The sequence below is a fragment of the Brachyistius frenatus genome, unplaced genomic scaffold (assembly GCF_029030835.1).
Source record: "Brachyistius frenatus isolate BFR_SWC_R1_liver_20210118 unplaced genomic scaffold, ASM2903083v1 Contig_317, whole genome shotgun sequence".
Classification (NCBI taxonomy): domain Eukaryota; kingdom Metazoa; phylum Chordata; class Actinopteri; family Embiotocidae; genus Brachyistius; species Brachyistius frenatus.
Genome location: NW_027210916.1, coordinates 283,824 through 298,444, shown reverse-complemented (window position 1 = coordinate 298,444; position 14,621 = coordinate 283,824). Strand labels below are relative to the sequence as shown.

Sequence of the window (14,621 nt, the reverse complement as noted above, 5' to 3'; positions counted from 1 at the left end):
CTCGTTATTCAGGAATAAGACAATAAAAAAGGATTCAACAGGCCACAAGTGTTTGGTTCTCCTCACCAGGAGGAGGTGCTGCAGGCTGGAAGGTGTTCACAGTGTTCTGCTGAGCAGGTTTGATGTCTCCTGGAATATCTGAAGGTCTGAGAGACAGATAAAGACAGAATTAAAGAAACATGTCATAATGTTGAGTTTTATTTGTTTCTGACAGAGCAGTCTGGTATCGGGTCAAACCGGCTGAGCAGCACACGCATTCATACTAACATCATATTTAACACGCCAGAAACAGATTTAGTGTGTCCCAGTACGTAGCATGTTAGATGTAGGACGCCAAAAGTACCAGGATGTTCTACTACAGCCGGTCCTATTCTGCAGTCTGCAGGTCAGCGTGATACTCTGGATGTTCTGACCCACAATGCTTTGCAGCGGAAGATATGTCACATCCACTGGGCTGCAGGGACAGTTGATGGCGCTGAAGCTCCGCCCACAGAGTGTGTTTGGCCTGTTCCCTGAGACCTACTGTCAAGTAAAGAGCCTGAGCTGACTGTCTGTCTGTCTTCTAACACCAATCCCCAACTAATACCATGAAGTAGGGACAGAAAGAGGGACATCACCAAAACAGGTGGCAGAAGTTAGTTTCCTGAGTTGTCTGAAGGTTTTTGGTGTCTCAGATCCAGTTTGTCAGTTGTACCATCTGATTATGTTACTTCCAGACAGACTCACACGAAACGGGGGTGAAAAGCCAGTTGTCATGGAGACAGGGGGAGACGCAGTCGACTTAAAATAACAGGATAACTGTGCATATTTCCTGAGACTATCTCAGGACCTACATTCAAAGTGTTGCACTCAGAAGAGAAGATGTTGGTTTTATAAAAGAGTATCGACAGAGTCACTGACGGATGATTTAGAAAATGAAACACAAGAATACACGAGAACGTAATTTGATGTTAATATGTTTAAAACTGTGTTCTGGGCCGTCCACGTCTCCTCACCGATCGTAACCATTTCATCTCATCAGCCTCCACGCTGCCGTCATATCTGAGTAAACATTCCTCAGCTGACCTTTGACCTTCACATTTAGAGAGAAAACATATTTAGGAGGTAAGTTAATAAATCCCTGAAGACTGGAGCTTTTTCTGTCTCGCTGCCAGGGAGTGTTTCTTAGTTCCTCCCTCCATTCACTCCTCCTCTCCTTTGACCTCCATCTGAACTCCATCTTTTCCTCCCTCACCTCTCACCTTACTCTCCTCCTCCTGCCTGGAGTTTCATTAGAGACCATCTGAAGACCTCATTTTCCTTCCTACTTCCTGTCTTCTTTTTTTTTCCTTTTACTGATTTTCTTACCACCTCCTCTTGTTCTACTAGATGTCACCTTTTCCTTTTAATCCTTCCCTTTCACCTCCTCTTCTTCCTCCCTCCTCCTCCTCCTCCTGCTCCACTCTCTACATCTCACCTGTCTCTCCTCTCGTCTACTTCTCATTGCCCTTCTTTTTGCCTCCACCTCTCTTTCCTTGTTGCCTTCCTCCTCCCTCCTTCTGTTCCCTGATTTCTTTATTCTAATGTTCAGTTGCTTCTTCCCTTCATCTCTTCTCACGGCAGCCCATTTTTCTTTTCACCTCCTCTTCTCTTCTCATCTTCATTTTTTCTTCTCCCCTCATCTTTCCCTCTCCTTCCTTTTCTCACTCCCTCCATCCTTCCCCTCCACCCCTTCCCCTCCCCCTCCCTCTCTGTGATGCCAGCAGCAGTGCACATGGACTCATAAGGCCAGAAGTTGGTTTTAAAATAGCAAAGAGCCCAAAGCACGCACAGGCTGACCGTCAACAGCCTATTATGGAAAAAACATAGTCAGTAAATATCTGAATTTTCCATGATCCTTCATGTCTTCTGCAGGAAACAAACAACAGGCTGACATTTCAGAGAAAATAGTGATGTTTCATTTCATAAGCCGAACAGTCAGAAAACATGAGAAGGGCGGACGTCCAGCTGAAGCTCCGCCGGACCGGAGAGACTTCAGCATCACTGTTCACTGATGGAGAGCGTTTTGTTTCAGAGTCAGACTGCTGTTACATGAAGAGGCAGAATAAATCTCTTCTGGTTGGAAAGCATCCTCACATTACTGTCAGTGCTGCAATCATCTGCACGGTGCTGATAAAGTTTACTGAACTGAACTGAGCCAGGCGAGAGGCCGAGGAGGCGGTGAACGGAGCGGCGACGTACCCGTCAGCAGCCAGAGCGCAGCGGCCGGGTTCAGAGATGAAGACGCCGAACATCCGGACATCACCTAGAAGGACGTTCTGCAAAACACACAGTTTCAGTCAGTTAACCAAATCACCATCTGGAGGCTCTTCACACAGGACGACTGTGCTTCTGTCAGCAGATTTCAAAAGAAACAGGACTTGTATGCATCATTTTAAACTTCCTGACTTTGAGTCAAAGTAACAGAAACAATCTGCCTGGAACTTTGCTCACTGTTTATCTGGAGACGGTTGCTGTCAAAGATAAACACTGACTCCTTGTTTCCACGAATTTCTACAACGGAGGTGGAGAGTTCAAAGTTAGTTTGACCCTTCGGGCCCCAATCTGGAGCCACATTCATGATAAATACACCCAGTTGAAATAAACCAGTTATCCTTTATATGACCTTTAACATATCATGATTTATTTATACAAGCTCCTTGATTTGGTTCAAATTACAATAAAAACAGACTTAAAGTATTTATTTATACAACTTTTTCCTGCATCAGTATTTGAGGTATTTATTCGGATAGGTTGACATTTATATTTATTTATATACCTATTCTTGCAGAGTGAGATAAGAGGTTTGTTACAAGGTAAAAACACCTAACAGCGACTCTTGTGGTTTCACAGACAGTTATGAGCTCCCTGCATGTTTTTTCCCAGAAGGTCAAACTCCTCCTTAAAAAAAAAAAAAAAAAGAAGCAGTGAATAATCCAGGATTAGATATCTGTGTAAAGCTGTGGGTATTTCAGGAATTTCCTTTGAAGAGTCACTCGAATTTTACTGATTGGGAAAGCAGATTTAAAATGATTTAAGTCCATTTGCACTTTGGTTAAAGACCCTGAGGGACACAGAATTTATATGGCATACATTTATATACTGTATTATTAAAAACTGGGCTCCAATATTCATTTATTAATTGGAAACTTATTATTATTAGTTCTAACAGTGTTTTTTCTTTATTTTCCGCTTCTTGTTGTTTCTTCAAAATTGTTCAAAAAACATACAAGTTGGATTAATCATATAAAACACTTACAGCCTCCATAGTTACTAAAAGTGTTTACAGACAAACGTTCGGTTTCATCCAGAGCTCACAGAGTGACTGAACTCAGTTTAGATGTGGACATACTGTAAGATCACAGTGTGTTTACAGGAGTCTTCTTCATGTGTATTATGGAACCATGGAGAGAAAGAGCCGCTCCAGACAGACTGAACTCTGGTCTGTGTGTCTCTGACCCATTTTAAGAAATAAATCCAGACATCAGCGATCACATGTCCGACCACAGACCTCATCACGGACCGGCAGCCTGCTGGGTCTCCACCGAGCTGTAAACCGTGAACCATCACGTCTGGGTGAACTCCAAACTACACGCTTTTACTGTTTCATTTGCTGGTGTGTGAAAAAGGGACATTTTGAATTTTGAGTTAGCTGCTCCAAAAAAAAGAAAGAAAGAACTCAGTCAAAGCAGAGGAAGCTGTTTAAAGTAAGAAGTAGACTGAACTGTAATAATGTTTATGTGACAGGCTGCTCTGATCTTTGGAGAAGATAGAAGATGGATTCATCCTTTACTGCCGTCCTTTAAGGACTCTAAATGTGTGTATATATCTACAGTATGTGTGTGTGTGTGTGTGTGTATGCGTTATCTTTGCCGTCATCCACATCGGACAGCGCCCAGTCACCGTCTCCGTCTCTCTGGCACCTCACAGGAAACTCTGAGGATTCTGGGTATTTCCTGTGTGACTCATGGAAATCTAAAGGAGTCCTTCAATGTGTGTTTATACTGTAGATTTCTGTCCATCCAACTTGCTCACGTGCTTTATTTTAGACCAAACTGTTGAAGTAAGTCTGACTTTGAGATGTGTAAATTGGAAGATCTGCGCTGTTGGTTATAATAACATGAGACAGGATTTACAACAGAAATGATCTCAGTGGGAATCATCTGTTGTTGACAGTAAACACTAGAAATGTGCAGATTAAATTAGAAAGTAAAGCATTTCTGAACGTGTTTGACTGACAGCTGAAGCTCCTCGCTGGAAGACGTGATGTTGAACTCCAGCAAAAGTTGAGCCACTATTTTGCTGGACAGCACTTTTTATTTTCATCATGTTTATATACCACGATTATAAAAGATTTATAGCTATTGGAAAATAACTCAAAGCAGGGACACGTTAAAGAAGATTTAGTGAAACGTGTTACCTGCTTCGGTCTGTCTGCGGTGGGCGAGGAGCGGGAGCGGTAGTGTTGAGGAGACATCTGTCTGTCCTCGCATCGCTCCAGGAGATCCTCAGCAGAGGCCGACCTCCCGGAGCTCTGGGCCGACCCGGCCCGCCACAGAGCCCCGTTCAGCTGCTTGGAGAGTCCCGGGCTGGGCTGAGGCTCTGCGGCCGGCTGCTCGAGGCCCAGGATCGAGTCTCTGCTGGAAGACTGACTCCGTCTGCTGATGAGATCCTGCTGGTTCTGGGCCTGGAGCTCAAGACTGGAGCCAGGAGGAGCACTGAGAGGAAAAAGAAAGACAAAGTTATTAACCTGTACGAGTCAGGGAACCTTCCAAGTCATCAGGTTTCAGACTCTCAATCCACACCGCTGGTGTCTAAGAAACAGCTGCTGGTTACCGAAGCAGCGGGAGCGGCGGAGGCCTCGGCGTGGTCACCCTGCCGGGGTAGAAGAGGTTGGACTGGAGGCTCCGCAGGTCAGCTCCGGGAGGGAGGGTGGAGCAGAGACGTCTGTCCTCGGAGGAGAGGCTTCGATCCGGACCGGAGTCCTGCAGGGACAGCAGGCTGGAGGTGGAGGACAGGCTGAAGGTGTCGGAGTAACAGGAGGAGACTGGAAACAAGCAGGGAAACAGATGAGGGAGGAAACTTTACACGCCATCTGTCCAACATCCATTCTTCAACCCCTCCTCCCCCCACCTCACACACACACACACACACACACACACACACACACACACACACACACACACACACACACACACACACACACACACACACACACACACACACACACACACACACACACACACACACACACACACACACACACACCTGCATGGTCGCTGCTCTCCGGCTGTATGAAAGCACTGCGAGGCCTCGATCCGCTCCTCCGTCCTCCCTCTCCTCTTCTAACGCTCCTCTTCCTCTCCACGTACTCGGCGAGAGCGTCCTGCTGAACCTGCCGTAGGTCGGGCCTCGACGTGGCGGTCTGAGGAGCCCCGCCCCCAAAACGACTCGCCACAAGCTCAAACATCTTCCGCCGGTCCGCCACACTGGTTTCTGGCGGAGAGAGATTTCAGGATATCAGGCGTAACGTTTCCGTGGTGTTTGTTTGATGAAAACTGTTCAGAGGTGTGTTTCCAGTTTTCATAGTACAGAACTGAACCCAAGATTACAAACTAAAACAGTTTGCTCTTGAAGGCTCAATGTTTAAAATCATCTGGAAAACTTTTCCTGTAAAAAATTCTTGCAAAATTATGATTTACATCTGAAATGTTCTGATCAAAGAAAAAGCATTACAGATAAAAATCCAGCATTCGGTGCTCGCTTTGGTACTTAATGGAGGATTTCATCAGAGTATCCTCCCAAAACGAAGCTAAAGCTAAAGCTAGCTTGCTGGTAATGTCACAGGCCATGTGGACCAGAATCAGCTTTTCAAAGTAATTTCTGGATTCAAATGAACTCTTTGAGTGTCATCCAGAAATGACTTTGCAGCAACTTTCATCGAGAACATTTTAGCAAAGTTTTTTTCTTAGTTTTTTGCTGTTGAATGAGAGATTTAATTCAAGAAAAGTTGGCTTCTGATTGACATCTGCAGATGGCTGGCATCATTTTCAGGCTAACCAGGACCAAAGTCTTACATTTACAGTTATATGAATTAAATATTAACAACCGTTTGACATAAAACAACACAAAAAGTAAAGCCGATTTGCGTAATATATGGCAAACAATACAACAGGTAATTATGTTTTATTATGTCCTGCATATTATATTTGTAGCCTTCATATGTTCTTCGATTTGCAATAAAGACGTGACCAACTGGAGAACTTATGGCAGGTCTTAGAATAGTTTGGTCAAATTGGGATAGTCTGATTGATAATTAGCATTTTTATAAAAGTTTTTTTTACCTCCTCCACGGCGAAAGAGGGCAACGGTCTCCACATCTGAGACTCCAACCTCGTTCAGGTTCTCTGGTTCCGAGTACGACCGTTTCTTCTGGTCCGCTGTCAGACGCTTGCGACCGCAGATCCGCATCACGGCAGGAGGTCCGACCGGCGGGACGCTGGGGAGGGCCGGTGGGCTCGGGCCACGGAAATCAGGACTGATCACATGCCTCTCCTTCGGCGTGTGAGGGGAAGTGACCGGCGGTTGCGACTGCGGTGTGAAGACGATGCCCAGCGGTTTGGGCATCGTCTTCGGGCCTCTTTTCTCCAGGGAGGGGTACCTGGCTGGGACAGGTTGAGGCTGATGGCTGCTAGAGGAGGAGGCAGTGGGAGGAGCTGGAGGAGGCGGGGGGCTGACTGAGGAGCTGAGCTCTCTTCGTCTGAAGGAGGTGGACCTCAGGACCTTAGACTGGGCGTCTTTCAAGGAGTCTCTGTAAGACCTGGATAGAGACAAGTTTCAAACATCAGGATTTCAACATTGACCAGTTGGAGGACTGAGTGTAATGTGGTCCAACTAAGATCTGTTGAGGGACCAAAATCTGCTGGAGGACTCTGACATTTTGGAGGACATGTTGGAGGACTCTGACCTGTTGGGAGGACATGTTGGAGGACCCTGACCTGTTGGAGGACTCTGACCTGTTGGACATGTTGGAGGACTCTACATGTTGGAGGACATGTTGGAGGACTCTGACCTGTTGGAGGACTCTGACCTGTTGGAGGACTCTGAACTGTTGGAGGACTCTGACATGTTGGAGGACATGTTGGAGGACCCTGACCTGTTGGAGGACTCTGACCTGTTGGACATGTTGGAGGACATGTTGGAGGACTCTGACCTGTTGGAGAACTCTGACCTGTTGGAGGACTCTGACCTGTTGGAGGACGTGTCCTGCATGGGGTCCAGCATCTCTTGGATGTCCTGTCTCCAGGGGAAGGCCTTGCTCCGGTCTCCGTCCTTCCATCCGTCCAGGTGGAAGCTGCTGCGGCTCCTCTGGAGGGCTGAACTGGGATCTGCTGGAGTTCTGAACAGCACACAGCAACGTAACGGCCTTTAGTCAGGAGAAATGTTTGAGTGTGTATTTGTATCTGTAGTTCTATCCAACCTGTGTCTCAGCTGCTCGCTGCTGCCTCCTCTGTAGCTCAGAGTCCGGTGGGCTTTGACCCCCTTGGTGCTTCTCTCCAGCATGGTTCTGATGTCTTCTGCTCCACAGGGGCTGCTGCCGCCTTTCTCAGGACACTGATTTACAATCAGAAAACAAAGCAGTGAAACAGCTCACGAGGAGCAGCACTTTCAGTTTTAGAGAGTTCAGAAAGTTTGCGGTTAAAAAAATCTTGTCAAAGTGAAAAAGATCTCCGTGACTTGGTGAAGGAGTGAAGAGGTCCGGTTACCTGCAGGAACGTGGCTTTGTTGTGCGAGGTGCTGGAGCTGTGGCTGCGCTGCTTTCCGGCGCGTTCTCGACGCTCAAAACGACAGACTTTCTCCAAAACCGAGAGGCTGCGCACGGGCCCGTCGCTAATGCTACTGTTGCCATGGCTACTGGCGGAGACAACGCTGTCGGGGCTGGCGCATCGCTGGACCTCAGCGAGGGCGATCTCCAGGCGGGTCAGCGGGTGCTCTCGGCCTCCGTCCTCGTCGCGGTCCCAGTGCTGGTACTGCAGAGCTGCCGAGTCGCTGAGGTGGCGAGGAGGAGGCTGCGAGGTGGAGGTGGGTGGAGCCTGAGGCTGAGGGTGGCTGGGGGACACCTGTCCCTGGGCGAGCCTGAAGGATGCCGCTGGTTGTGGATAAATGCCGGTCTGGTCCATCGACCTAAAGGATGGGAGGAGGAGGAACCAGAGGACGAGATAAGAAGACATCGTCACTGTCATCAACCGACTTCTGATAGAAGTCAAACAACCCTGACTGACCCATGACACGGACCCTCGTCCCCCCATACTGTACCTGCTCCTGTCCCCCCATGGCTGGACAGGTGAGCAGGGGTCGCTGGTCTCCAGTGAGGACAGCGACCTGAGGACAGGGGGCAAGTGGATCTGGGGAACATGGAAGTCCTGGTACGGTTGGCTGTCGGATCCCTGGCCTGCATGGATGTGGGTCCCCTGGAGGTGGCTGTAAGAACTCTGGTGGTTCGGGGGTCTCTGGACCCCCGTCTGGCTCTCTGACGCCCCTCCAGGGGTTTTTAAGTGTGACCTGTAAGAGCCAAAAACAACAAGACGGAGTTAGGTCATTATTAAAGTCTTTTGCTGCTGCTTTTATCCTTCGCGGTGTGTCACGGTGTCGTGGCACAACTGACTTCGCAATATAACAAGTACAAACAACATTATACTGAATATTATATCAAATTCAATCGCAATTCTATTTTCCCATTGAGAAGGCGGATTTATATTTCTAGTGATCAGCAGGATGTGATGTCATGATGATTTGTTCCAAATGTTCAGTTGACCAATCAGATCTCTGGGGCGGAGCTACTGGTTGTTTCATGTAAAGTTGTGCATTAAGCCATTTTTTGGCAAAAATATGACTTGAGGAAGCTTGAAGAAGGAGACATGATGTATGATGCTGTCGGAGTGATTTGAAAAGTTTCTGTGGACAATTTCACACTATTTTTCTTTTTGGCTGTAACACAATTCACAGTGATTTAACAGCTACAACCTTTTTGGATAAACTTTCAGTTAGAAACAAACGTCACCTGTGTGTCTCGTGTGTCTCGTGTGTCTCGTGTGTCCTGAGCTGTGTGGAGGCAGATGTTGAATAAGAGGAGTGAGGGTACGGTGAAGAGGAGTGGTTTTGGTATCCATTTTCTGTCGTTGACATCCGTCCATCCCTCCGCCCCTCCGTCGCTCCGTCATCCCTCCCTGAAACGCCCTGCAGCCGGCTGCTCTCCTTGGCCAGGGCGGGGTCGGCGCCGGAGGGGGCGAGGCCAGAGCTCGGCATCTGAGCGTACTGCGGCTCAGGCTGGGGAACGGGGTACACGCCCGTGGGAAGAATGAGCTGGCTGGGTTGGGGGGCGGGGCCTGCAGGTCCCGAGGAGGGGCCAGTGGGAGAATGTGGGTGGGGAAAGCCTCCACCCTGCCGGGGCTTGGTGGTGGGGCTGCTCTCCGGGCTCTTCTCTATGACCGTGTGCAGCTGACCCTCGGTGCTGTACGAGCCTTTAGCTGGAACCACAGGGACGACGTCAATGTTATTTTCTTTTCTAAAAATCAAAACTTGGTGAGAAAAATCAAACATATTCAGCCTTTGTTCCTCTGAACAGAACATCATTTTGTTGGTATATATTATATATTTTGACTATTTTATGAACATCTTTCTGCACCTTTCATTGGTCGAGCAGAACTAAGAGGTCCAGTTGGATCCTGTTCTGTTACAATCATAGAGATAAAATGAAACTGTACCTGTACCTGAGGCAACAGGGCCACTGGAGTGATGCCGGGAACCTTTCTGCAGAGACCTGAATGAAGTAAATTAGATTAAAAAATATCATTAGTTTAAGGGTGCAATATGTAAGATGTAAAATTTTGACGACATGTCAAAGACGTCTGTGTATTGTGTTACAGAGACATCGACTGAGGTTAGCAAGCTAATCAGCTAGCACCGACCTGTCCTGTCTTGTAATACCACTTTGTACCACATGATGTGATAGTGAGTCACAGTAGCAGCCAGTCTGCACTTACCCACATATTTTACAAATCTATACAATACATTCGAACAATACAAATTAATACATATACAGTTTGACCGACCCCACTCACCGTAGTGACCGGGCCTGCTCCAGACTGGACCAGGAGTTCGGTCTCTCGTGGTTCTTAATAGCGGTGTAGCTGTCGCTGCGCCTCGGGGGAGCGGGTGCCCCCTTCAGGCTCTCATAGGAACTGCGGCTGGCTGCGGGGCCCCAGATTGGTCCCACGCTGTGTCTGTTTGAAGCCGGTACTCCGCCGCCGCTGCTGCCGCTGCTGCCGCCACGGTAACAGACCCCGCCCACTGAACCTGGAACCAACGGCACCAAGACAAATGATGATGTCATCAAATTCAGATTACAACACTTGAATACCATCCCCGAAACAGAAAGTTTACCTTGGGGGTCTCGGCTAAGCCCCGCCTTCGCTCCGCCCCCGCCTCTGGAGTCACTGTTACGCAGCAGGGCGGCGGAGGTGGCGCTCAGCTCCTGGTCCTGGGAGAGGCCCTGCTGGGTGTCGTAAACTGTCCGGACATAACGAATGTCGGCCTGCTGCATCTCTCCTCCTCCTCCTCCTCCTCCTCCTCCTCCTCCTCCTCCTCCTCCTCTCTGAGGGACGGTCTCCAGGGAGTATGAGCGCTCCGGGCTGAACGAGGGTGTGGAGGCGAGGTACTCTGGGATACTGGAGCTGGTGGAGAACGAGGAGTAGGCGGAGTCTCGCTTGCTGTGCAGGTGGTCGATGCTGTTGGAGGACCTGGAACACGACGTGTTGTTTAATATGAGATCATGATCATCGATAAAGGTTTATTTAGAGGATGATCATACAGGCAGACCGAGTCCTTCCTCGTCTCCCATTAAGAACGTGATTTGGTCAAAGTTCCTCCTCTTGGTTGATCAGCTATAATCAAAGTTTACGTTTTGTAAGCATCAGCCATCAGTGATGTCATCAACCATCAGTGATGTCATCAGCCATCAGTGATGTCATCGTTGGTTTGTGAACATTATGAATCCTCCAGTTCAGATTCTGTCCGTCACCATCTTTGCTTTTTCGGAGCGGTTTGGAGCAGGAAGTGACCATATTTGGACGAGCTGGGGGAGGAGCCAGCGGTGGATCTGACCGATCTGATCGGAAACCTGATGATACTACGTCCCGCCCACCGATAGCTGTAACCTGACTGCACCACAGGCCTGTCAATCAAACAGACACGCCCCCAAAACCAGGTCTTCTTGAATCTTCTTTTCTAATGAATGAGGGATTATTTTCAGATGGACCTCCAGAAAACTAAGAAGAAGGAGTGACTTTAGCTAACAACACCGAGAGAACTGATGGACACATTTTATTCACTTTGGATTTGATGAGAGAAGTTGAATGGGAGTCTATGGAGCCGGAGGCTTTTTGGAGACGACCTCTAGCGGCACTCGCTGGTATTGCAGCTGAAGACACTTCTGTCCACTTTTAGATAGTTTATGGTTTGTGCATGTGAGCGGTTAACAAACACTGAGAATGGAGTTCAAGTGATGCATGAGATGCTTTTTCAATGAGGGATGATGTGTGTAACCAGCTAATTTAACTTTTTTATGGACAAAACATCACACAAATTTTTAAAAGCAGAGTATAATGTACTTGATATCTTCCTGTAAGGGATCTTAAAGTAAACACACTGTTGTTGTATGACTGCAGGTGACAAACAGTCGTCTAATTTCTGAGGTGCGTTTGTTTTTACGAACCTAGCAGAGGACAGCTGGTGGCAGGAGGAGTAGGCCGGGTGGGACCCGCTGTGGCCGTGGTGGCCCAGTGGGTGCTGGTGCTGAGCTCCCGAGTGCAGCTGGGAGGACTGGGGAGGGTCCAGGCTCTCCATGCTGCCCCTGGAGCTGTACTGGTCCGGACTCTTCCTCAGGTAGCCCCCGCCGGAGTCGAACCCCCCGGACAGGTCTGTGGTCGAGGCACTGAGAGGCAAACAGGAAGGAAGCTTCCGTAAATACAAACCAGCTCTGAGCTCAACAGTCGCAGTTCATTTCTACTGTATGAACAGACTTAGTTTATTTCATCATTAACACATCTGCATTTGGTTTGGCTGATGTGGATGTCATCAGATTTAAACCAAAGTACGAGAGAAGGTCAAATTATGACGGTGCTAGATTTGATTTCAATGTGGAGTTTGAAAGTACCGACTCAAAGATGAGTGCTTTCTGCATCAGGTTATTTCATATTTTACAGTTTAATGAATCAACATAGTGAGCATCTATCACATGTTCTCATCAGTTCCTCATTTATTAGTGTTTATTATTGAAAAATATTATTTTTGTTTCATTAGTTTTTCCTAGTTTTGCTACTTATTCAGAACAGTGCAGGTCAGATTATAGTTGTATGATTTATTCCCCTCTTTTATTTTGCAACGCATACAAATTCCTGCTTTAATTTTTTTTTTTTTTTTTTTACAATTTCATGGTGTAATAAATCGATTTTCGCGCGTAACACATAATAATTAATCAATCACTTTATTTCCACTGTGTTAGCGGTCCGACAGGCCCTGGACGTGACTCCGTCTCCGGTTCTGACCCGATGGACCGGTGGACACGCTGGTTGGCTGGATTTGCTGCAACCTCACTCCGGATCGCTGACAGGAATGTGAATGTGTTTGCTTGCGTGTGTCTACGTCAGTTTGACCCACCAAGTCCTTCAACCGAACACAACGCAATTACTGCTGCGCACAAGAGGACAGTGAGCGTCTGTTTGTCTTCTGAGTCCAACTCCTGTTTCTGTTTGTCTCAGTTTGACTTTCTGTCTCCGTCCTGTGTCTTCATCCCACCTCCAACCCAAAAGTTACAATACCATGTTTATACATCTCGCCGCACTTGTGTGTGTGTGTGTGTGTGTGTGTGTGTGTGTGTGTGTGTGTGTGTGTGTGTGTGTGTGTGTGTGTGTGTGTGTGTGTGTGTGCGTTGCCATGGGAGACCCAGAGGTGAGGGGAAGAGGCATCAGGAATGCCACTCTGTGGGCAACTGATGTCAACACCTCGTTCTCTCTCTCTCTCTCTCTCTCTCACACACACACACACACACACACACACACACACACACACACACACACACACACACACACACACACACACACACACACACACACACACACACACACACACACACACACACTCGGCCACATCACAGGCTTTTATTTGCCTTTCACTATATAAAAGAATCGATGATGTCACTGATGACATCAACCAGTTGAGCAGCAGCTCCACTTCACACGACAACATAACAACATAACAACACAACAACACTAAATCCAGGCAGATATTCATCAATAAATAACTGTTCTCACACCGCTGCAGATATTTCAGCTGGGAACGCAGGTTATTGTGCGATAAGTCAACTTTTAGTATGATCGTGACTCCGGCAGTGAAAAAATAAGTATGGAGCGATAGGAGTGTCATAATAAAGATTAAATCTGTAAAAAGAATTAGGAAACAAATGTGGAAATATAAAGACGAATGAAGTTTAAAAGAGTATTGCCTTTGCTTTTACTTAAAGGGACGAGCTGTCAGTGAACTGGACTTGGGAGGGCTTTGTGCCTGCTGGTCTCGATGCTCGCGACAACCAGACGTACAGACATCCGGCCGGTTCCCAGCTGCTCTCTCTGGCCGGTGTTTTGGTGTGTCGAGTACTTGTCGACTTTCAGTCGCTGCAGCTGGCATCAACATGCAGCAGGTGCAGAGGCTTAATTACTCCCCGTCTTAATTGTGCAAAGACAATACAGTAAAAGTAAAGACAATATCGGAAAAGCAAAGACAAATATTTTGTCATTGACATTTGTCTTTGTATTTCCACATTTATTCATTTATTTATTCTCCTTTATATTTCTACGTTTGTTTCCTTATACTTTTATGGATTTATTCTTTAATATGGCACTCGTATCGCTCTATAAATAAGCGCCAGCGCTCCTCTTGGTCACATGATGGCTGGGAAGTATTACATTCTGAATTTTTAGGGGATAAGTTCATAACATGAATATATTTAATCAAGTGAACAATCATATCACTTGTTAAAGTAACAAAACTACGTCAAAACTAAGTATACGGTTGGAGTGTGTATGAAAAACTAGAAGGCTTTTAATTTGAAACAGAAACAGGAACAGGAAGTTGCAGCATTCAGTTGACCAATGGTGACTTCAGATATTTTCTGAGATGAACTCCAGAAGAAACTAGCCAATTTTGAGTTGTATGGTGTGATTGGATATTTGATGGCATAAATTCAGTCAGCACAGAAAACGCTGTCAATCATAATGACTCAGATGTTCACATACTTCCAGTAAATTCTGGAGTTACAGTCATTGGTGTCCTTACTTTTAAAAAGATTATATGTCAATGTTTAATAATCCAAATTTAGGATCCAATCAGCTGCTGGTAATCACCACGCATCTGCATAGAAATAACCTTTTAAGGTGGCTGGTGGTGTAAACAAACAGATATTTGTTGTTTCAACTCTTCATAATGAAAACACGGCACACAGAGGGTCAAAGGTCACATCTCCTATCGACCCGTCTCATCTCTTATCG

At 46.9% G+C, this 14,621-nt stretch overlaps 1 protein-coding gene across 1 annotated transcript in view; it reads right to left on the bottom strand.

Annotated features, from left to right (window-relative positions):
- shroom3 (shroom family member 3) overlaps positions 1-14,621 on the bottom strand; it is a 61,509-nt gene that overhangs the window by 8,677 nt on the left and 38,211 nt on the right. Inside the window, exons 5-19 of the mRNA XM_069723124.1 lie at positions 11,792-12,010; positions 10,462-10,817; positions 10,140-10,374; positions 9,789-9,838; positions 9,080-9,545; positions 8,335-8,580; positions 7,785-8,202; positions 7,499-7,632; positions 7,268-7,417; positions 6,363-6,838; positions 5,287-5,514; positions 4,855-5,065; positions 4,439-4,736; positions 2,221-2,297; positions 67-146 (exon numbers count right to left, since the gene is read on the bottom strand). Of these exons, the coding sequence (XP_069579225.1) occupies positions 67-146; positions 2,221-2,297; positions 4,439-4,736; positions 4,855-5,065; positions 5,287-5,514; positions 6,363-6,838; positions 7,268-7,417; positions 7,499-7,632; positions 7,785-8,202; positions 8,335-8,580; positions 9,080-9,545; positions 9,789-9,838; positions 10,140-10,374; positions 10,462-10,817; positions 11,792-12,010 (3,644 nt within the window). The remainder of the gene's footprint in view (positions 1-66; positions 147-2,220; positions 2,298-4,438; positions 4,737-4,854; positions 5,066-5,286; positions 5,515-6,362; positions 6,839-7,267; positions 7,418-7,498; positions 7,633-7,784; positions 8,203-8,334; positions 8,581-9,079; positions 9,546-9,788; positions 9,839-10,139; positions 10,375-10,461; positions 10,818-11,791; positions 12,011-14,621) is intronic.